Source organism: Triplophysa rosa, linkage group LG22, assembly GCF_024868665.1.
Source record: "Triplophysa rosa linkage group LG22, Trosa_1v2, whole genome shotgun sequence".
Taxonomy (NCBI): Eukaryota; Metazoa; Chordata; class Actinopteri; order Cypriniformes; family Nemacheilidae; genus Triplophysa; species Triplophysa rosa.
Window position 1 is genome coordinate 16,809,355 of NC_079911.1, and position 24,075 is coordinate 16,833,429.

At 40.5% G+C, this 24,075-nt stretch overlaps 1 protein-coding gene across 1 annotated transcript in view; it reads left to right on the forward strand.

The window, feature by feature from the left end:
- Nucleotides 1-24,075, forward strand: part of dscama (Down syndrome cell adhesion molecule a) — a 61,999-nt gene extending 37,924 nt beyond the window's left edge. The window contains exons 8-33 of the mRNA XM_057321573.1: nt 1,647-1,922; nt 2,640-2,918; nt 2,992-3,111; nt 3,196-3,375; nt 9,074-9,285; nt 9,730-9,826; nt 9,933-10,061; nt 10,435-10,602; nt 10,984-11,054; nt 13,110-13,350; nt 13,750-13,896; nt 15,889-16,044; nt 16,145-16,278; nt 16,716-16,869; nt 17,392-17,509; nt 17,935-18,095; nt 18,199-18,297; nt 18,821-19,009; nt 19,128-19,418; nt 19,518-19,694; nt 19,850-19,880; nt 20,944-21,059; nt 21,163-21,330; nt 21,430-21,627; nt 21,747-22,049; nt 22,182-24,075. Coding sequence (XP_057177556.1) covers nt 1,647-1,922; nt 2,640-2,918; nt 2,992-3,111; nt 3,196-3,375; nt 9,074-9,285; nt 9,730-9,826; nt 9,933-10,061; nt 10,435-10,602; nt 10,984-11,054; nt 13,110-13,350; nt 13,750-13,896; nt 15,889-16,044; nt 16,145-16,278; nt 16,716-16,869; nt 17,392-17,509; nt 17,935-18,095; nt 18,199-18,297; nt 18,821-19,009; nt 19,128-19,418; nt 19,518-19,694; nt 19,850-19,880; nt 20,944-21,059; nt 21,163-21,330; nt 21,430-21,627; nt 21,747-22,049; nt 22,182-22,531 — 4,565 coding nt within the window. The 3' untranslated portion in view covers nt 22,532-24,075. The remainder of the gene's footprint in view (nt 1-1,646; nt 1,923-2,639; nt 2,919-2,991; nt 3,112-3,195; nt 3,376-9,073; nt 9,286-9,729; nt 9,827-9,932; nt 10,062-10,434; nt 10,603-10,983; nt 11,055-13,109; nt 13,351-13,749; nt 13,897-15,888; nt 16,045-16,144; nt 16,279-16,715; nt 16,870-17,391; nt 17,510-17,934; nt 18,096-18,198; nt 18,298-18,820; nt 19,010-19,127; nt 19,419-19,517; nt 19,695-19,849; nt 19,881-20,943; nt 21,060-21,162; nt 21,331-21,429; nt 21,628-21,746; nt 22,050-22,181) is intronic.

Genomic DNA, 24,075 nt, shown 5'->3' on the forward strand with positions numbered 1-24,075 from the left:
TACTTTAATGCCCCACGTGAAAGTCACGTGGCGTCGGCGCCGGTTCAAGTCGGACAAAATTTCTAACCGGCATGCACTGCTTCAAGTCAGATTTCGATCGATCTGCGCAGCGCCGCGTCAAGTCGAACACACCTATAATAACAAATGATCACATGCATCACGTGACAACAATTGCTTCATCTTTTCTAAAAGCCTCCGGTTTCACTATCCACACTGCAAATTTATCCACTTTCAAGAGCCTTTTTAAAAAGCTCAGTTTTCATTGACTAAAACGCCGTCTTAGGCCCGATTCACATTTCCGCGCGCATATTCGTTATTTTAAATGTAGGAAATAGGGGGGACGCGCATGCGGTGCGACACGCTCTTTTTTCAGGCGCGCCGGCGCCGCATCGAGATGAAAAAATCTCAACTTCAGAAAGCCGCAAGCGCACTGCAGGTCATGTGACAAGAACCAACCAGCCAATATAGACAAGCTCAATGAAGATGAAGACACAGATGATCGCAGCATAACTAAATCTAGTAGCAGAGTTATTGCAAGGTATTTTCAGTGCATATAATCCATATATCCTTTGTTTATACCACCTCGTCTCAACGGCTATCGTGGCCCATGGTTGCTTAGCGACGACAGACGCCAGGAGAGCGCAGGCGCTTTGGAAAAAAAGGAGAACGCAGTGCAGCTCGCGTTTTCCGCGCGGTTTTAGACGCGAAATGTGAATCGGGCCTTACGCCCCATTCAGACAGCCAGAGACTTTGTCGCTGTGTGTCGCTTGTTTCTTACTACGAGATCGTTTGAAGGCGTTCCTAGCTTACAGTTTGAACAAACCCTCCAGTAACTGACGAGAGACGGATGACGTGAGCTCCACTGCTTTACTCCTATTGGTTGTCGCTCGCGAAAGTCGCTCATCATTTGCACAAAGTTGAACAATTCTCAACTTTTGTCGCTTGACTCCCGTCACTGGACACGCCCACTTTCTGTCGCCAACGGTCACTGTCGCCGGAAGTCGCCAGCTCTCCATTGAAATGAATGAGATTGCGTTGCTCTGCCGCTGCTAGTTTCTGGATGTCTGAATAGGGCTTAGTGTGGACGGAAAGCCAAAACGGAGAGAAAAATGTGCGTTTACAAACGAAAACGCACTAGTGTGGACGTCTTCGAGTTTGCCACGAATAATCTTTAGTGCTGATGTGGCGTTAAAAATAAATAAATTGGTTTGCAAATGACCTTGTTTTGGTTACAGATAGAAGGTAGTGTTGCTAGGGGTTAAGCAATTATATTTCCTTTTAAAACAGGAAGTTGTAATCTAATCAACTAAAGTGTTTGTAGAATGTAATCACAATCATCATTTTTTGTTGATAAAAATTTGGATCAAAATTAATAAATTCAAATTAATGCTTTTTGTGTCTCTTCCAAAGAAACTAACAGTTCTTTTCAATTTAGTTTGATAATATAGTGAAGCAGAAAAAAAGGTGATGTAGGATTCCATCTATTACCTTGTGTTGTCTATTGTTTTGTTTATCTGATAAAGACCCTCATCCCTAAACCATCAATCTACATTTCTTTCTTTCTTTTGCTACACTTAGTGCAAATCAAATTTAACTTTCATTACAACTTAAATGTGATTTTAATAGAAGTGTTTTGGTCCCCGAAGGTCCTGCAGACATACGACCAATGAAAAACCTCACCGCTATTGCTGGTTGGGACATGTACATCCACTGTCATGTGATCGGTTACCCGTATTACTCCATCAAATGGTTCAAGAATTCCAACCTGCTCCCTTTTAATGACCGGCAACGGGCGTTCGAGAACAACGGCACGTTGAAGCTGCTCAACGTGCAGAAAGAACTGGATGAAGGAGAGTACAGCTGCCATGTGCTCGTTCAGCCCCAGCTGATTAAGAACCAGAGCGTCCACATCACTGTGAAAGGTAGTGACATTGCAAAGACTTGCAAATGTTCCTCATATATGGTTCCCCACAGAAGCTGGCTGACTATTCATAATTTTGATTGCTGAACAGCATATAAGGGCTTAAAATATCTTAAAGAGTACACAACTAGGGATTTTTAAGGTCCTACTTTGGTTTATGGAGTCCAACAACAAGTTTATGTACAGAGAAGGTGTAAAAACACTATTATTTGGTAATAATAGGCAGTTATTCTTACCTTACTTCTTGACTGACTCTCAAATGATTCATTCCGCGATTCATCTGTCTAATCCCCTCCTTTCCGCTAGCCTAGTGTCATGTGATTGGTCAGATGGTCTAGTCTGCTGTGATTGGTCTACTGCGAATGAGGCTCACGAGCTACAGTGTTTGGGGGAGAAGAGTGAAGTTTTCGCGGGCAGTCCTAGCAAAACATAAGCGGGGACTATATGTAGTGACGTAAATCTGCGGCGGTTCGCAACTCGGACTAGGGACGACTCGTTTGCGTGATTCAGAGTCGACTCCCTTTTTTCCAAGCCAATAACTTTGTTATTCATTCACCTTTGGATTTACAACTTGGCAGACTGCTTACTTTAAAACACGGCAACATTACACACTGCATGAAATGTCATTTTCATGATCTCATGTTATGCACTCTTTAAAAGTTCAAGTCTTGTTCATTTGGTCTGTCAGTGTTTGACATTGTTCTCTGGTTTTCTTCAGTGCCTCCCTTCATTCAGCCTTTTGAGTTCCCACGGTATTCCATCGGCCATCGCGTCTTCGTGCCCTGTGTCGTGCGTTCGGGCGATCTCCCCATCTCCATTACCTGGGAGAAGGATGGAAAACCCATCAACGCCAGTCTCGGCGTGACCATCGACAACATCGATTTCACCAGCTCCTTGCGCATCTCCAACCTCCAGCGAATCCACAATGGTACCTACACCTGCATTGCCCAAAACGATGCTGCCGTTGTCAAATACCAGAGTCAGCTTATTGTTAGAGGTAAGACCGGAAAATCCTCTTATAGTTTTGGGAAGAACACAAATCGAATGCCAAATTATAAATATTTTTATAGTTCCTCCAAGGTTCAAAGTACAGCCCCAGGACCAGGATGGGATCTACGGTAAATCGGTTATCCTCAACTGCTCGGCTGACGGTGAGCCTCGTCCGACGATAGAGTGGAAATACTCCAAAGGTACATGCGTACACCCTCAACTGCAATGTTGATGATGCTAAGCTATACTCAGGACTTTAACTACAAGACGTTTTTTTATGGCAGGTGCTGGGGTGCCCCAGTTCCAACCCATCGCTCTGAACTCGGGCTTCAGGGTCCAGCTGCTGGGGAACGGCTCGCTGCTGATTAAGCACGTTCTGGAGGAGGATGCTGGATATTACCTGTGCAAGGTCAGCAATGACGTGGGAGCCGATGTCAGCAAGTCCATGTACCTCAACGTGAAAAGTAAGAAGCTGCGATCACAGTTGATCATTTTGTTGAATTGTGTATTTATTTATTCATGAGGTCACAGAGTTGAGATTTATTTTTGCAGCAAATCTGTAAATATTATTAAAACGTGTTCCAGGTGAGAGGATTTCTGCAGCGAAATCTTTGCTGAAACAGTGTCGCCTTAGCAGACACATGTGGGTGTTTATCCACGAGTAGCCAAAAACCGTTTTCCCCCTCATTACACTGTAAACTCCTGCTGAAGCTGACATGTGCAAAACCGTGTGCTTTCAATGTGCAGATTGTGTGTGTGTATCTTTTCTGCTTCCGCCCACTCTCTGTCTCATTCTTTCAAACCACACACAGAAGCAGAAAGAGATTATGCTTCCGATGATTTTTTCGTGTATTTTGATAGTCTGAAAATCCTTCGTGATGGCCGTGTTTTTAAGTGGCAAACGATCCAAAATAAATTCAGTTTTTCAAAATGGAAGCAAATGGTTTTGTTTAAAATGTCCTTCACAGCCCTATCAAGGGATGGTTCACCCCCCCAAAAAAATTATTGCATTATTCATACCTTCGTATTATTTCAAAACATGTAATGACTTTCTTCTGCTGAACACAAAAGAAGATATTTTGAAGAATGTTGGTAACCAAACAACATTGGACCCCGTTGACCACAGAGGCATTTCTCAAAATATATTCTTTTGTGCTTTACAGATTTTAAACCACATTAAATGTGAATAAATGATGAAAGAAGAAGTTTTTGGGTGAACTATCCTTTTAAATCATGTAATAATACATTATTCTGATTGAAAGACGGTTTTGAGAAAAACATTGACTTTTAACTGCCAGGAATTGTTTAGATCTTTGACAGACAGGTGGTTGTAGGGCTCGGGTTAAAAAAGCATTTTGTGATGTCAGGAGAAAAGGCACGTCAGTTTTAAGGAAAGATTAAGATGCAAACAATGTGCATGCCTCCGCTCGGTAAGATTATGTATATAAAAAATATGATCAATTTTGATTAACGTTTTAAAGAGGTAAAATTAACGTTTTTGTAAGCTTAAAATGAAAATTCTGTCATCGTTTACTCACCCTTTTGTCATTTAAAACCTTTATGACTTGCTTTCTTCCGCAGAACACAAGCGAAGAAAGTTGGTAACCGAACAGCACCGGCCCCCATTCACTTCTATTGTATGGAACCAATGCAAATGAATGGGTTAACAACATTTTTCTAAATATCTTCTTTTGTGTTCTGCGGAAGAAAGAAAGTCATACAAGTTTGAAATGACAAGGGGGCGTGTAAATGATGACAGTATTTTTATTTTTGGGTGAACTATCACTTTAACTTTAAAGTTTGTCATTTTAACATTTTGTGAAACATCTGAATCATAAAATTCCTCATTTCGAAGTGTGTTTTTGTACAGCGTGTGACACAGTCGCTAAATGAATTGTTTTAATGTCAGGTTATCCAGCTAATCCCCGTCTGCTGCTCGTATGCAAAGGCGACGGCGTTCTCATTTAATCAGAGTGTGATGTTAGAGAGTCTTATTTTCACACCCTGCTCTTATCAGCACACAGCAGGAGCTTCCCCACAGAGCCGCACTCTCTGCTCACTACAACCTTCTCTTCATCATCTCTCTCTCTGTCGCTCCATCTCGTATTGTGTAATAACACACACACAAAACTGTTCTCAGCGAGATCGATTAGGCTGACATGTGAGATACTGTCGTATGCGCGTGTTGTTTGTAAGATGTTCCGCTCCCCGAGGAACGCTCATGTTGTTGTGGCTCGGTGCGGTAATATGAATCTCCCTGAGAGGTTTGTCTCAAAGTCCACTGTGATCTCTCCAGTTCACCGCAAACGAACTCCTCATTAAGATCGTCTGTGATCTGCACTGAGAGTTCAGACGTCCCCAAAGCCATGAAGGAGAGAATTTTCCGCTTCTGGAAGATACGAATACTCGCATTCATTAGCCACTCTCCAATGCATTTTAAATGTAACATTTACATTTATGCGTAAATTCTGTCATCATTTATTAACCTTCGTGTGGTATGTGACTCTTTCATCTGTGGAGCACAAAAGAAGATATTTTGAGAAATGTCTTGGTGGTCTTGTGTTCATACAAAGTCAATGGGGACCTGACGTTCTTCAAAATCTCTTCTTTTGTGTTCTGCAGAAGAAAGAAAGCCATACAGGTTTGAAATTACATGTGGGTGAGTAAATGATGACATCATTTTCATTTTTGAGTCAACTATCCCTTTAAGACAATGTTGCTTATTAAAGAACAAATACTATCCATATAATGAAACGAAATGAAGCGTGACATCACCGGCCGTTTTACCACGATCCCTCACCTCCTACGCTCCGATTGGCTGCACGCTTTTCCATTTTCAGCATCATGATGCGGCTCATTCCCCACGCAAAGCCCAATGGTGCAGTAAAGCAGGATATCAGGCTGCAGTGAACACAGCCACTTAACCAGTCAGATCTCTGTTTACCCCGGTGCATCGTGGGGCAGGAGCTGCCGTACACATGCGTCTCATCTGCCCGCCGGCTCAGTGAGGCGGGAGGTCTTGGCCTACATCCCCCACCCTGAAATCCTTGAGCCCTGATGCGATAGGGCGTGATGGGTGCCCTCAGAAAGCCTGCAGGGAACCAGGAGCTGCTATGAGACCACGAAGAGAAAGACATTACACTCCATCTCAATTCCAAGTCGGTTTTGTGTTTGGCACATAAATTGAAGGGATAGTTTGCCCCAAAATAAAAATTCTGTCTTCATTTACTTACTCTCTTGTGATTTGAAACCTGTATATGACTTGCAGAACACAAAAGAAGATATTTTGAGAAATGTCTCAGTGGGTTTGTATTCATATAATGGAAGTCAATGGGGGCCCGTGTTGTTTGGTTGCCAACATTTTTCCAAATATCTTCTTTTGTGTTCTGGAGAAAAAAGGAAGTCATACAGGTTTGAAATGACACGGGTGAATAAATGATGAAACAATTTTGATAGGTGAACTGTCCCAATAATGTAAATTACAGTATATTGATTTTGCCTACAAAATATTTTTCAGATGGCAAAAGAATCGCGTTTGCGTATCTCCGTCAAACATGCGGCAAACGTGTCTCCGATTTACGCTGGGATTGATGGTTTGGGGTCATGTTGCAGAGCTGTGCGAAGCAAGTTGTCAATTCTGACCCCTAGTGACCTAATTAGACTGATTGCGTTGACAACCCCTCCAGCCTCAGACACATCAAGATGATAATAAACACAATCTTTTGCTTTTTTTTGTCCTGTTAAGATAAGATCACCAGCGTCATTTTTCCCGAGAAAGATATTGCCGCTCAGATCCGCGCTACAAACATCCAGGCTGGCAACCGCTGTGCTCTGAAAATCAATTCTGGATGTTTGTTCTATTCTTGTCCTCCATTGACAGCACCCTCGTTCAGCTGGGGGAGAGCAGGCAGGCCGGAGCTGGTTGGCATGGTAACGTGTCCAGGTGAAAGGGAGATGAGAAGAGGGGGCGCTCTCACGGGAGGGAGGGGGGATTTGAGAGCAGCCAGAATTCCCTGCGGGCTGGATATGAACCAGAGACCGATGACTCCTAGCACGCGCGTCTCAGTCAGACTATCAAGGACACGTCTTTAAAAATGAGACGTTTTCAGATTATACAATAGATAAATGATCTAACGCTCACGTGAAAAACAATCCAGAATGCGTTTCTACTTCCACACATGCAAAAATAAAATAACGCACACGAGGAAACCAAACACGCATCATTTCGCTCCATTTACGACCCCTAAATGAACGAGTAAAGGAGCCTGATTCAATCACGCACGATTCGAAAGAGACATAAATCACTCCTACAGCCAGCGAGGAAGCTCTCGCCCAGCATCGCTTTGTTCCTCCCGCCGGATCTCGGGAGGAGAATTAGCACCTTCCCTCTCAGTCCGACTGCTGCTTGTAATTCTGCTGGATATTAAAGAAATACATCAACATAGCAATTATGCAGTCATGATAAAGACAGCTCGCAGCCTGAGGGAAGATACAGCTGCCGCTCCAAGACAGAGTCTGCTTTCGGCTGTAGTGTTTTATTCGAGATAATCACATAAGGACCGAGCGCACGGCCGGGATAAGAAATAGGATGCCAGTTTAAGCTGCCTGCGTCTTTTACCAGGGGACCGTACGGCTTAATTTTTAACCTCTGATCAACTGTAGTCATTTTTACAGACTTGGTACTGTATGCAGCTTTACGGTGTTTGATGAAGGATCTTTTAGAACAAGCATACAAAATACATACTTTAATAAAGAAGCAAAGATGACAAATTTCCAAAGTTGGGCATCACTTTTGGCCACAACTATATATATGTTGCATAAACATATGATCCTTGTACTGTATGTGGTGCAAACGATGATCATCATTGTTTTTTTAGTTTTACTCTAACATTCTTTCATTTATAAGATGACTGTAGCTAAAGGATGTTATTGTGGTGGCAGCACAGAGACTTTATGTACTTGCTCTGATTTTTGTTTCTTTTTTCCAAAACAAAAGTTACGGATTGCAATTTCAATTTTTAAGGCCAGACAGTCAACCTGCATGCCATTTTATTGTTTGTCACGTAAAATGAAACAATGCATCTCTATGAGTTTTTAATGTGTTTTTATAGGGCTGTCAAATGATTAATCGCGATTAATCGCATCCAGAATAAAAGTTTGTGTTAACATAATATATATCTGTGTACAGTGCATATTAATTTTGTATTTATAAACACAAAACATACACATACTTGTCTATACATTTAGGAAATATTTAAATGTATTAATTTATATTTACCAATAATTTAAATTCTAAATAAATGTTTATTTATTGTTATATTTTATATTTTTCTAAAATAAATGCATTTATGTGTATGTGTTTGTAAATACAAAATTAATTAGCACAGTATACCGACATAGATTACGTAAACACAAACTTTATTCTGGATGCGATTAATCACGATTAATCGCTTGACAGCCCTAGTTTTTAAGTTAATGTGGGACAAATGTAATAAATGGCACAAATAAAACCATCAACATCGGCTCAGACTGAAGATGCGTTAACTTGATGGAAAATTAAAATGGATTCCACATTCAAGAAAATTTACGGTTAAGACATACGCAATGTGGTCCTAAAAATGTACTGCATAGTATGAATGACTTAAAAACACTCCTTAATAAAATATGCAGAAATCGTATAAAGAAGTAAACGATTTTCTTCATTCAGGGTTGGGGAGATACAATGTAAGACCGTTTTTTTTGCTGCTGAGCTGAGAATTGCTGGAGTGAATAAGAGATGACATGTAAACGGTCGAGACTCTCAACCTGACACATCCAATCACATCACACACTGTACCGGAGCCTCCACGTACCCGTCTGGTGCGCTGCTCCACCAATAAATGCCTCTCAGGAACTGAGACACGAGCGTGTGTATGTGGGAGAGAGATATTAACCATACCTCTGCATGAAGCATCAAATTTAATCATGTTACTGTCGTACAGCCGTGAAACATTTAGCTTGTCTGAAGTCTTCTGATCCTTGACGTTTTAAAACACTACGTTGAGTATGTGTGAAAGAAAATTAAAAGTCGTTGATGTCGTAACTGGGACAAATGTTGAATTTTATTCACACTGATGTCACATTTGTCTTCATAATGCATCTTCTCGTCTCTGTCTCGCTCAGTTCCAGCCATGATCACGTCGTATCCCAACAACTCGCTGGCGACAAAAGGAGAGAAGATCGAGATGAGCTGTAAGGCTCATGGGGAGAAGCCCATCATGGTTCGGTGGGAGAAGGAGGTGGAGAAGGAAAAACAGTCGCACATGATCAACGAAGACATGTGGCGGCACACGATATCGTTGAAGATCGGTGATGAGGTCATCTCTACCCTGCAGGTCTCACGTTTTATTTGTACATTGGGATTTTTATGCGTGACCTCTGCTGTGCTTGAATTTTCAGCACGGACGACATGATTTTTAAATCAGACTCCGCTCACTTGTTTGCATATTGTGTGAAACACAAAAGATTTTTTGGGCAGAATGTAAGTGACTGGCAACCTCGGTCACCATTCACTTCCACGATATGGAAAAAGACAATGAAAGTGAATGGTGACTGAGGCTGTTAGTCGTAAACATTCTGCTCATTATTTTCCGCAGAGAAATACGTCAAACAGATTTGGAAAATGATGATAAAAATATATATATTTTTGGTTGAACCTTCCCTTTTAGTTCGGCTTTATGCAAATGAGCAGTGATGTAATACATACAGTGTGATGTGATGGTGCACAATGCATAGCTCAACGCTTTTTTTTTGCGTTTGCTTGTTCACACTGAATTCAGATCTATCCAACAATGCGAGAAGATTCTGGGTTCTACTCTTGTCATGCCATCAACTCTTACGGAGAAGACAGAGGCATCCTTCAGCTAACGGTTCAAGGTGAGCACCAAGAAAATCATCCGGGTTAAGTTTTATAAGCCATTTTTTACTCTTTTTTTTTTAAATGCACAGAGAATGTAAAAGTGCTTTGTTGTTAAATTCTCAGAGCCACCAGAGCCTCCAAAAGTGGAGATTCGTGAGGTGAAGGAGAGGACCATTGCTCTCCGCTGGACCATGGGATTTGATGGGAACAGCCCAATAACTGGCTATGACATAGAGTGCAAAAATAAGACGGGTACACGGTTTTTTATTTAAACTATTGCAGAAATTTACTTTAATGCATTTGAGAGATGCTTTTATCCAAAGTAACTTGTAGTGCATCAAATGACATTTTGGCAGTGCGTATGCATGTGTGCTCCTGGAAATCAAACCCAAAACGCAACACACTCTGATCAAAGCTAGTCTTCGATTTAATGACTCTATATATAATTTTAATTATATGTAATTAGTAAATACTGAGTAAATACTGAGTAAATATTGACAGGTGAATAGGCCCTTTGAAATTGTGCAGGATACATCAGGATGGATTAGTGTTTACGCTATGCAATGTGGTCACATGCATCTCTGAATACAGTCTGAGTCATCTGATCACATGTCACCATGTACAGATACTTGGGAAAGAGCACGCAGAACCAGAGATGTTTCTCCCACCCTCAATCAGGCCACCATCATAGAGCTCCACCCCTCATCCACGTACAACATTCGGATGTTCGCGAAGAATCACATCGGAGATAGCGAACCTAGTAATGAGCTCACCGTAACTACTGACGAAGCAGGTGAGATCAACAAGTGAAAGCTCAAAGTTGCTTAAATGGAAAAACTTGATTTGCAAATATTGCTAGCACCATGCTCTACCACTAAAAGCATGTTTTTTTTATTTGACTTGGTGTGTTTGTTAGTTTTTTATATAACTTAAATAATCTCTAGCGGAAACATATAATACTTGTGATATATAATGTATTGGTGTCACCTGCTGCTCAACTGTTTTGTTAGACACAGAGAAAGAATAATGTTACAGTACTGCCCACTGGTGGTCAAGATTGACATTACAGGAGTGTGAAAGCTGCTGATAACCACTTACAAGAAATATGATGCCAGATATCAGAGCAGGCCAATTTTATACTTGAGTAAACACGTTGAATGTTTGACCACCATAGATCCCGAGGGACCGCCTCAAGACGTGACTCTGGAAGCCATCTCTTCCCAAAGCATCAAAGTTACATGGAAGGTATGTAGCATAAACTGTATGCACATCCATACATATACTGTACATATATAAAACATATATGGTATGATTTTAAATGGTATTATAGGAGTTGTTATGTACCTGTATGCTGTGCGCTAGTTGGAAGCCAGTCCTACCCATCAATTTAAACCAAAAAACTATATTTTGTAGGGTTGACTTGTAAACAAAAACATATATGTGACCCTGGACCACAAAACCAGTCGTAAGGGTCAATTTTCTGAAATTGAGATTTATATATCATATGAAGGTTAAATAAATAAGCTTTCCATTGATGTATGCAGTGCTCGAATTGGATCAAGTCTTATGGGGGGTCCCCACCATAAGACTTTTTTTTGGTGGGGGTTAGTCTCGCAATATACAATTTATACAAAATACACAATATATTTGATCATAATATGCATAACTATATACTATTTATTAAAAATGGGCTTACATAAAAGAACAGGCTTCTTTTACTGTATTTTGGATCAAATCAATGCAGGCTTGGTAAACAGAACTGACTTTTGAACAGTAGTTTATGTCCAACAGAATAATTCTAGCATTATTTAATAATGTAGTATTTACTATTTTCCCTAAAAACAACTGAATGATTGACACTTTGTGTTAATAATGTTTGTTTAAATGCAGGAAACTAGTTTATTAGATATACATTTTGACAAGACCGGCTGTCAGTCTGTGTGATGGATTTTTCAACGATTTCAGTGCAGTTTACATAGTCACGTCCAGTAGGTGGCGGCAAGGGACTGTTATGAGTGAGTCTGTCGGTCAGCAGACTATTCAACCATTTCAGTCCAAAAGTGCTTTATTCAGGAACTAACTATGGCTATCAATATGTCAATCATAGCTATTTGATTAGTGAATCCCTCATTTATATGCCGATGTAATTCCCGAAACTTTGCAGCGTGTATGTGGCGTTGGTCTTGAAAAACAAGTTTTATACAATTCTGAATGGATTATATATACCACAGAAACCGCACAACGAGCACTCCCTTTATAATCTGTCACTCATCTTCATCGAGATCTCTAACACCCCAGAACCAGGCCTAATAATAATTTACGCAAGGAATACAAAAGCCCCGACATGGAGTTGATAAATATAGTGGAAAGATATATAGAGAGAGAAAATTACCCCTCAAAAAAGTAGAAGCTTCCTCTTCCCGACTGCGAGTGGAGGTTTATTATTCTCCATTTTTTAGCTGAAGTTAGCTTCACCGGAGCGACGCCAATCAAGCAGTCACGTCAGCGATGTCCTGCGCTTAGTGGTCTTTAGACGTGGGGCCTTTAAAATTTAAAGAGACATGACAACTAGCCCATAAACAAACTTAATATAAATTATTGTAAATAATTAATTAACGAAATTTACTATATCCATTGCATGAATTTAATCACATTTGTCATTATCATTTTTACTCAAATAAAAATATCTGAGGGACCCCCTAAGTCTATTTTTTACTTCTTATGGGGGGTCCCTAATGCCTTATGGGGGGTCCCGGATCCCCCCAGCCCCCCTTGAATTCGAGCACTGGATGCATGGTTTGTTAGGATATGGCAACATTTGGCCAAAATACAACTATTTAAAATTCTGGAATCTGAGGGTGCAAAAAATCCCAATGAGCGGGCAGCAGCGACTAGTTTGTAGACGTGTTTCCGGCCCTTTTTGTTCCGCATCCACTCACAAAAATAAAGTTTTTATAGATTTACGGTAGGAAATTTACAAAATATCTTCATGGAACATGATCTTTACTTAATATCCTAATGATTTTTGGCATAAAATAAAAATCGATAATTTTCTGTATTTTTGGCTATTGCTACAAATATACTGACCTGTGCTACCTGTGGTTTTGTGGTCCAAGCTCACATATAGGCACATTTTCTATTTATCTACAAAAGGAGTGGAGACTGTTTCGTCATGTGACATAAGCTATGTAATAGCAGATAAAATGCAGGTCTGATACAGATAAAATAAGTATTTGTATTGTGAAGTTCTATATACAGGTTTATGCTAATATTGTGAGATGTTACTTTGATCATCCACAGGCCCCACAGAAGCATCTTCAGAATGGAGTGATCAGAGGTTATCAGGTGTGTCACAGAGAACACTCTCTCAACGGCAGTCACCAGTTCATCTGCATCAGCATAGAGGCCACAGGAGAGACCGAGTCCTTGAGTCTCAATAATCTGAAGAAGTTCAGAGAGTATGAGGTGGTGGTGCAGGCCAGTAACAGCGCCGGACCGGGACCTGCTTCCAGTGAGGTCCGTGCTACAACCATGGAGGACGGTAAGACACTCTAATCTTTTTATGATGAATGAATGACCTGTAAAAGGATGCTATATTTTAATACTTTACATACAAATATAAACATTATTATTAGTAGTATATTAAATTTTTTATATTATTGTTATGTTTGAACACATTTTATTGCTAAATGAAATATTTAAAGTTTTCCTAAATTATTTTTATATCATTTCTTTTTTGGTTTGCATTTTGTGTTTGCTAAGCACATTTTGTGTAATATGGTGCCATCTAGTGGGTACTAGATGTGCTTACAGTGCTTGAAGTATTTTATAACAAGTGCCATTCCAAATGTACGTGTAAAGTTTCAGTGGGTAATTTTGCTTTCTTGTCAGTTTTTCAGATGTGGCTTTTACTGATGTTTTTCTTCACACATGTTTTTAGTACCCAGCAGAGCACCAGAGAAGGTCGTGGCCATCGCCGCTTCGCCCGAGAGCATCTCTCTCTCCTGGCAGACACCGCCCAGAGAGGCTCTCAACGGCGTACTGCAGGGTTTTCGTATCATCTACTGGGCCAATCTACCAGATGGAGGTACGGTGTCTACATTCACACACCTTACTAAAGCTGAGATTGGTTGTGAGCTTGTTTACTCTTTAAACCGAGATGTAAACAAACAAAAAATCGTAGCGCCAGCTGAATTTTAATTAGAAAGTTGCTTACTGTACCACATATTCATGTTTACTTCAATGCAGCAAATTCTAAATAGCCATACAATGTTTGTGTGTTAAGCCTTTTAACCACTAGGGGGCAGAATTTACCTTTTCAACTGGGAATATTCCCTACTGGAACCAAAGGCTGAACACTTTATAAAAAGGTTGTTTTTGTTGACATTAGTAAATGCATTAGCTAACACGAACTAACAGTGATTATATACTATATAATATATTGTTACAGCATTTGTTTATGTTAGTTAATGTCAATTATATTTATTCATTGTTTGATTTTTGTGGATTAACAAATGGTAACAGATACAACTTTCGATTTTAAAAACGTAATAGTTATTGTTGATATTAACATAACAATCAATAAAAATATTGTATATAAGTATTATACAGCGAGCCAAATTATAAATATTGCGACCCCAAAAATAGTGTATTTGCGTACTGTTTGCTGTGGATGTTTTTTTTTTACTTTTTTTTACCGCATTCAAGAACAGTATGTGCATCATAAGAAGTATGCACATTAAGATTCAGCAGTAGTTTCCTTTGAGCGTCGAGCCAGCACACAGATGTAAAGTGGGTGAGAAAGGTCTCTCGTGAGCGATGTAAAGCGTGAGGTTCGTTAATCGATCACTCTAAGCTGCAGCGCGCAGACCACAGGGCGACATTCCACACACCTGGTTAATTGGCTGCTTCTACGGCTCTGAATCATCTTGTGCTCGGTAAAACAAACTCACAGCACACATTATGTCGATTCTGCTCTTTCCAGGAGCTATTTGCTTTTAAATTGCCTTATTACGAAGCAGCAGAATTCAGGCAGCGCGATCCAGCGCCGAGCAGCGGAGAGAGTGGCTGCCTTCCAGGCTACAGCAGCACAGGCAGTGCTTATAGACTTAAATATATTTTACGGCAAGGGAGAGTAGAAACGGAAAAAAGTGCAGACATCAATCATTTCAAATCTGCAAATTTGCTGGAAAACAATGGCAAATCGGGCAAGGTGATCTGAATCGTGATCTGACTGCGGTCTCAAAGTCTCAGAAACCAAACACTGGTGTGTGTACACGTGAATGTGTGCACTTTTGTAGCCAATTTAAGGAGTATGGCAATAAAATCATATTTTATGTCTGAGATCCACTTCTGCACACTGGAACAGCATCCATTATGGTGTCTATTAAATGTATTTATTTATTGATTATCTTTTGTCCCGGAATTTTATTTCAATTCATATATTACCTTTTATTACCGAATTTTATTTAAATGTATATATTATCTTTTATTCCGGAATTTTAGTTACATTTATATATTACGTTTTATTCCGGAATTTTAGTTACATTTCTATATTTGTTTTATTCCTAAATGTTATTTAGATTTATATATGACCTTTTATTCCGGAATTTTATGTCAATGTATACATTATCTTTTATCCTGAAATTTGATTTAAATGTAAATATTATCTATTATCCCAGAATTTAAGTTAAATTTATATGTTATCTTTCATCCCAGAATTTTTGTTAAACTATGCTTGGAGATATGTTGGTATTATTGTGTCGTGTGTGGATCTTGGTAGTGGTATTTGTGTTTTGTATTTGATTTTTGTAATAGACAGCCCGTTACACAAGTACCTGTTGTTTTTTTTTAAATTGTGCTTTATAAATGAATTGCTTTGCCATACATTGTATTGTTAGTCAAATGTTTGTGCTGAAAATAATTTTGTGACTATTTTCACTATTTTTATGCTATTGACAAAATTTTTATCATTTCCCTGGTTTGAACTGTATGTAGTATGAAACGGTTAAGTATATATTTACACGTGGTCTTGAGAAAGATGTTTTCAAGTGGTCTTGATCTTTTTGTGCCACCACAGAACTGGGGGAAATTAGAAACGTCACCACCCAGAAAACGCCACTTGAGCTGGAGGGGCTGGAGAAATATACCAACTACAGTATTCAGGTGCTAGCCTTCACCAGAGCTGGAGACGGAGTACGCAGTGACCAGATCTACATCCGCACCAAAGAAGATGGTAAGACTACAGTGGTGGTTTCAGATTCCTTTAAGAATTTCTCGAACTAAACTCTCAACACTGTAAAATACTTTAACCAGCCTGACTTTGTTCTCGGCAGTGCCCGGTCCTCCCGGCGGGGTGAAAGCAGCGGCGGCTTCCAGCTCTGTGGTGTATGTGTCCTGGCTTCCTCCGCTGAAGCTCAATGGTGTCATTAGGAAATACACAGTCTTCTGTTCCAGCTCATATCCCACGGTAATACTCGGCCAACGTTGGTCTCATACTAACAGGAAGTGTATCGGGCTGGCTATTAGCACGGTGTTAAACAGACTGGGGATGTGTAAAGCGTTTAGCGCATGACCGATGATGTGTCACCAAAGTTAAACTACATTCTGTGTATCGAAAATAAGTACTGAGCAGACTGATACGTCATAACATGGATGACACGCATAAAATGCACAAGACCATATAAGATTAAAAAAAGTTTCAAATAAGAGTGTAGTGTTTGCTAAAATATTTACTCCGTTCTATCCCAACTAAAGCAGTATTTCATTAGAAATGACATACAGTTTTAAGAATTGGCCATTGTAGAACCCACAAGAGTGATTAAACTCAATGTTATTGTAATATCTCTAGCAGCCCTAAGAGAGTTGCATCATTGAATTTCTCTCTCCACTGTGGGTCGTTTTCAGGTGGTCAGCGAGTTCGAAGTGGCCCCAGATGAATTCCTCCACAGGATACATAATCTAAGTCGGAACAGGAAGTACAGCATCTGGGTGATGGCAGTTACTGCGGCTGGGCGGGGCAACAGCAGTGACATCATCACCGTGGAACCTCTGGCCAAAGGTCAGCCACAGATGAAATATATTTGGAAATAAATACACAGGGGGAGATTGGGGCTAGTTTTAGCGCTCAGTTTCCTGCAAGGTTTAGATTCAAACATCCGATGGCTATTTTTCTAATTGCTGCGGGGTCAAATAAAGCCACACTGACTGATCTTAAGATAAGGGTGAAGGAAATAACAGGTAGATTTGAACTAAGAGGTTGATTTGGGCTCTTTGCACAAGGTTGTTTTTCAGATTGGTACATGGTGTGTATGTGGTATAGAACTCATAAATTACAATGTCTGTTACTGTATATGTTGCCTTTCACATTGTTCATGTTCATGACTTTTATTGTGTTTGTAATTGTTTTACCGTTTACATTGTATAAGGCTGGTTGCCATACAGTGTGGTATTGTGCCTTGCCATAGGGGCATGTTGTCACGAGTGGTCTATATCAGAGATGCATATTAAAGAAAATTGTGCTATAAAACAACGTGATCAGTTTAATAACATATTCAATGATGGAGTTTTTATATGTACACAGCTCCTGCAAAAATCCTCACCTTCAGTGGCACTGTCACAACGCCATGGATGAGGGATGTCGTTTTACCCTGCAGGGCAGTCGGAGACCCACCACCTGCCATCAAATGGCTGAAGGAAAGGTAAAGAAACCAGGATCAGGGTCATCGCATCCAGAATGTATAGAAATGTACACTCTCGAACACAATATTGACGAATGAAACGTGAGCAAATACATTCAGACTAAAGGACCGTTCAGAATGGTAGGAGATCCAGATACGATGACTGTAACAGACAAACGAAACAGCTTTGCTAATAGAGGCACAGGATTAACTTTAAGGGTAAAGGTAAAGCATCATGTTTGCCTAAGCTCCTTGTTAACAAAATGTGAAAAAATGTGAAAACACCCTAAAATGTCTTTGTGAGCATTTTAGGGAAAAATATACGGCGGCTCTACCCTTTCGTTGTAAAAGCAAACATAATAATCGGAATACTTATGAGTGTAATCAGTCATCCTGGAATGCTGGAAAATGTCAAATCATTGACAATTCACACCATGTCTCGCCAGCGGGAGCCTGGCCCCTGCAGTTATTGATGGAAGACGCAGTATCCATGGCAATGGCAGCTTCGTCATTAAGACTGTGAAAGCAGAGGATTCTGGGTACTACACGTGTGTCGCCAGCAATAATTGGGGGTCGGACGAAATAACTCTGAACCTTCAGGTGCAAGGTGAGACGGGAAGCACGATGCGTGTGGTCAATTTAGTGGAATCTGTGTGTCAGCATTATAAAGATATACGCAGCATTTCTCACTGTCTAAATATCATCTTCAGTCCCCCCTGACCAACCTCGTCTCACTGTGACCAAGACAACCATCACGTCCATTACCGTATCCTGGATACCGGGAGACAATGGCGGCAGCTCCATTAGAGGTTAGCTATTTCCATCTTTCTGCTAGGAAAAAAGAAAATGGTGACAAACGATTAGACTTGGTTACACCAGGAACGATGACAATATTATAAAAATAGTCAGAGAATAGCAGAGTCCACAACACAACTATAATGATAACGTCAAACGATGAGAAACAATATCGTTGGCATCACATTCAGAGCGAGTTTTTTTCAACTGTTGAGCAATGACAACATTGACAACCAATCAAAATCAGATTCAGATCTAAAGGTTAAAAGGTTTAAGCAAAAGGTTAAAATGGGAAACTGCAGAAACGTATATAATAGACTATATATTATTTTATGTAATATAAAAAACGCAACTTTATTGTCCAAAAATGTGGATGTTTATTTAGCTAATAACTTTATCGTTCTCATTTTTGGTCCAGCATGTTCATTAAACTTTTTGATTGTGAAATGTTTTTATGCAGTTTTTATATATTACTTTTATAGTTAATTCTATAGTTAATGTGACTTACTTTTCTTTCCATCGTGTCACTTTACGCAGGATACATTTTGCAATATTCAGAAGACAACAGCGAGAAGTGGGGAAGTATTTCCATTAGTCCTAGTGAACGTTCTTACCGTCTGGAGAACCTCAATTGCGGCACCTGGTACAAGTTCACGCTAACTGCCCAGAATGCTGTGGGGCCGGGCCGAATCAGCGAGATAATCGAAGCTAAGACTCATGGAAAGGGTATTTATTCAAGCATTAGTTTCTGCAGTTTGTTCCTAAAATAAATCTGATTTCGTCATTGAGTCAAAATAATAAGCGCTTTTTTCACTCACTTTTCACCCGTTTTTATCCATCGTAGAGCCACAGTTCTCCAAAGAGCAGGAACTGTTTACGAGCATTAATGCCACCAGCGTCAAACTCAACTTGATTGGATGGAATGATGGCGGCTGCCCAATCACCTCCTTCACCCTGGAATATCGGCCAATGGACAGCCCCATGTGGACCAAGGCTAAGCGCACCTCCCTTACTAAGAGCTACAACCTACTGGACCTGCAGGAAGCCACCTGGTATGAACTGCAGATGAAGGTGTACAACAGCGCTGGGCTGGCTGAGAAACGTGTCAAATTTGCCACTCTGAGCTATGATGGCAGTAAGTGGGGATGATTATTCTTTAATATTGTCTGTATGCATCTTCAGATATTTCAGATATGTTTTAGTTGCATTTAAAAGTGAATCTCCGTTTGCAAAGGCACTATTCCTCCACTGGTGAAAACGGCGGTGAAGGACCCTGTGAAGAAGAGCAACAACGAGGGAATGAAGATGATGGTGACGATCTCCTGCATCCTGGTGGGAATGGTGCTGCTCTTCGTCCTGCTGATGGTGCTGAGGAGGAGGAGGAGAGAGCAGAGGCTGAAGAGACTCAGGGGTCAGATGCTTTTCAAAGCTCTTAGCTGTAGATTAATGTTAGAGAAGGTGGTGATTTGTAGGCGTAAATATAGACATGATGCCAGAGATTGGATTTTAGTGCTGTAGTTTTGTCCTTTATTTTTATGTTAATAGAGATTATTGTTCGTTCCACAGATGCAAAAAGTTTGGCTGAGATGCTTATGAGGTAAACATTTTGATTTTCCATGTGACTTTTTAATGGAAAATTCATCCCAGAAATGAAAATGTGACTGTTTACATAAAGGAACATACATAAACATACTGTGCATACATAAACATACATAAAGTTTACCCAAAAATTTCAATCCTGTCATCATTTACTCACCCTCAAGTTGTTCCAAATCTTTATAAATTTCTTTGTTCTGTTGAACACAGAGAAAGATATTTGGAATAATGCTTGTAACCAAACAGTCCTTGGCTGCCATTGACAACCAATTCTGGGGCACTTTTGACTACCATTGTCATTTTTCCTAGTATGGTAGTCGATGGTGGGCAAGAACTGTTTGGTTACAAGCATTATTCCAAATATCTTTCTCTGAACAAAGACATTTATACAAATTTGGAACAACTTGAGGGTGAGTAAATTATTTTTGGGTGAACTTTAACTTTTATGTCCTTCAAAAGTCAAAGAAATAAAAGTCATAAAGAAATAAATAGATTTTTAAATGAATTATTCTGTTAGTTAAATAAATCTTGACTTTTATTTTGAAAGGATTCACAATAACAATATTATGGCAATATCTATTGAAATGTTTTTTAAAGAAATCAATTATGCTACCAATTAAATTCATCTTTACTTTATTTAGGTTATTTTCTTAATTTTTTGGTCAATAAATCTCACTTAAATTACGAATGTAGAACTCAGGAGAGAGTTTGTAAGCATTTTGGCAAAACTTTAAACAGGTGCTGAATTAATTATGATATGTGTAGAATTACCACAATATCGATAATCGCAATATTTGATATTATGGTTATTGTCAATACTAGTATATTGTGACACGACACCTTTACTTCAAGTCTTGTAAAATCAATTCAATCTTCAAACTATCATCTTTTTTTGAAAAGCCTAAAATTTGGATTAAGTCAGACTGATCTTTACGCAAAGATACTGTATTCCCTTCATTTTCTTTATCCATGCTGCAGTTCTTCGCGCTCTCAGTAGCATACATGTGCCGCTGACCTTGAGAACGTTAAGATGTTATTCACAGTCTTTTCGTGTTTTCCTGCAGTAAAAACACAAGGCCATCAGACACCATGAACAAACAACAGCAGACCCTCCGCATGCACATAGACATTCCCCGAGCCCAACTGCTCATCGAAGAGAGAGACACCATGGAAACAGTGGGTGAGTTGCATTCGCTGAACCGTACTTCGACTTGAACGTTTATCTGAAAAAACAGCGGTGCTATAGGAGCCTCTAAGAGCTCCCTCTCTTCCTTCCCTGTTAGACGACAGATCAACGGTGCTGTTGACCGATAACGATTTCGGAGAAACTGCCAAACAAAAGTCAGCAACCGTAACGCACTCCGTCCACTATCAGTCTCTGTCGCAGGCCACCGGACCTCTGGTGGACGTCTCTGACGTGCGACCGGGGACGAGTAAGAGCAGTCTATCCAGTAAGCGAAAAATTTGTTTTTTACGTAACATTTAAAATGGAAGAAATACAGTGAATGTTTAATGATGTATTTAACGGAACGTTTCGTAACTGTCCACAGACCCCACATCTCGGCGTACAGCTAAAGCTGGTCCTGCGGCTCGTAATCGCTACGCCAGTCAGTGGACGCTGAACCGACCCCACCCTCCTGTCTCCTCGCACACGCTCAGCACGGATTGGAGGCTGGGAACACCCCGAGTGGCCGGCTCGGTGGACAAGGAAAGCGACAGCTACAGCGTCAGTCCATCCCAGGACACAGGTCAGTCATACTACAACGAGACGTTTATGTGTTCTGTATGAATATGATGTCATCCAAGCTGTCTTTTTGGAAATGTGTGCATCGGTGCTGTGATCCATGGTGTTTCGTCATGTTTTCAGATCGCGCTCGCAGCAGCATGGTCTCCACGGAGAGCGCATCGTCTACGTACGAGGAACTGGCCAGAGCCTACGAACACGCCAAGATGGAGGAGCAACTGCGACACGCCAAGTTCACCATCACCGAGTGCTTCATCTCAGACACTTCCTCTGAGCAGATGACCGCCGGCACCAACGATTACACGGACAGTCTGACGTCCAGCACGCCATCAGAATCGGGCATCTGCAGGTTCACTGCCTCACCTCCCAAACCCCAGGATGTTTGCAGGGTGATAAATATGGCCGTACCCAAGGCCCACAGACCAGGTGAGGCCACTGTTTCTTTTGTACCCCTTTGAAGAACATGTGAGAGGTTGCCATGGTGTTGCTAAGTCCACCTCTAAATGTTAATTCGGAGCTGTGATACGAGTAAAAAAATCAGTCCCTCTTTTCCTGCAGGAGGGGAGCTCGTTCACCTGCCTCCGTACCTGCGGATGGACTTCCTTTTGAATCGGGGCGTTTCAGGAGCATCTAGGGAGGTGGCGATGGGCCAGGCCTGTCTGGAGCCACAGAAGATGCGCTCGCTGAAGCGCCCCGCGCTACTGGAGCCGACGCCCATGGAGGTGCCAACCAGCAGGGACGTGCAGCAGTGGCAGGCGGGCACGGCCTCCACGCTTCCGCAGAGAGAGGCCGGGTCGGACTTGGCACAGGCTGCCAAAATCAGCACCTCCCAGGAATCACTGCTGGACTCCAGAGGACACTTAAAACAGAACAACAATCCCTACGCAAAGTCCTACACGCTGGTATAACAAAGAACGGACAGCAGCGAACTCAAACGAACATCTCAAGAGCAAAAAGTGTGAACTCTTCACGCGCGGTTGTACATATGTTTCCCCTTCGTCACGGAAGGGCCACTTCTACTCCAAACAGTTTCTTTATTTTATGCATTTTTAAACGGTGAATTCCCTTCTTCAAGATGACTCCAGAGATTGCCAAAATGTTTTTATTATTATTATTATTAATAACGATGAGCGTGATAATTTACTAATTTATTTATTTTAGCGGTTAGTGTGCACAAACTAATGACTGGGAACCCATTTTGTTTTCGTTTTTTCTACTGAAGTTTCTTTGTGTACTTAGTTTGCGATGACGAAGTGTGCGAGTGAGAGCGACCAACACTGGTCCAAAGTCATCAATGTTCTCGGACTGTTCTGTTTTGAAAATGAAATCTATTTCCTGGGAGTGCATGGGGACAAACCGACCTAAGACAAAGATGACAGTATGAATACCAACCGCTGGAAGGTCCAGCCTTGAATTTTTTCACTACAAAATAATCAAATGTGAAGATTTCGTATTCTTATGAGTATAAATATATAAAAAGATATATATAAAATGATAAATCGCTTTTATTTGTGGGTATTACAGGGAAATTTTTTTTTTTTTTTTGGTTAATAAAGTCCTTTAGTCATGTTTGCACATATCTTGTTTAACTTAGAAAATCAAGTCTTGATTGATAAGTTCTTTCCATTCTCTAATGGTGCAATATGAAATTCCATGATCCGCATTTACTTTCTACTGTACTGTATGTCACCCGCTTCTGAGATCTGGAGCAGCCGGGAAGATAGATTCAGGTGTAAATCAGCTGTGGTAGAAGTAAAGGTTGATTTAGCATGTTGGGGAAGATCTGACCACCTACCCGCAGTCTGACTGTTTGACCCCCATTGTGTGAAATGCACTAAAAAAGGTGTCTTCAGGGCACATGCGCTATCTTGTCGTCACTAGATTTATTTTTGCTGCATTGCAGTAATGCTCCACTACAGGGAAAACTGAGACAATCTAAAGAGATCCCCTAAAATAAATAACAAATATGATGATAATAAAGAACCATGACTATGGACCGTATGGTAGCAATATGTTATTGTTGCCGCTCTGCACCAAACTATCTTGCAGGAAGAGTTATGATGAAGAATCCTGAGATGTTTCGCTATATTTGATTAGATAAATCTATTGTCATCACTATATTCATTTTATGAATGTTTTTCTCCTTTTTCATTATTCCTTATTTTGAGCAGGGTGCTCACAGTTGTGACACTCCAGAAAAGACTTTCCATGATAATCCTGTCGACTAATAAAAGGTTGATCCCCAATTGATTCTTGCAGTTTGGTTAACACATTTTATCTTGCTGTGGGATATAGAGATGGAGATAGATGGCACACAATGAAATCGAACAGATTATTAGCCAAACTGAGAATGTACATTTGATCATTATGTGTGGTTCCTGTCAGTCAACCCCATGACAGTTGAAATGCAATAACTATGTGTGAAGTGACTCACTTCAGAAGTGCAAAGACA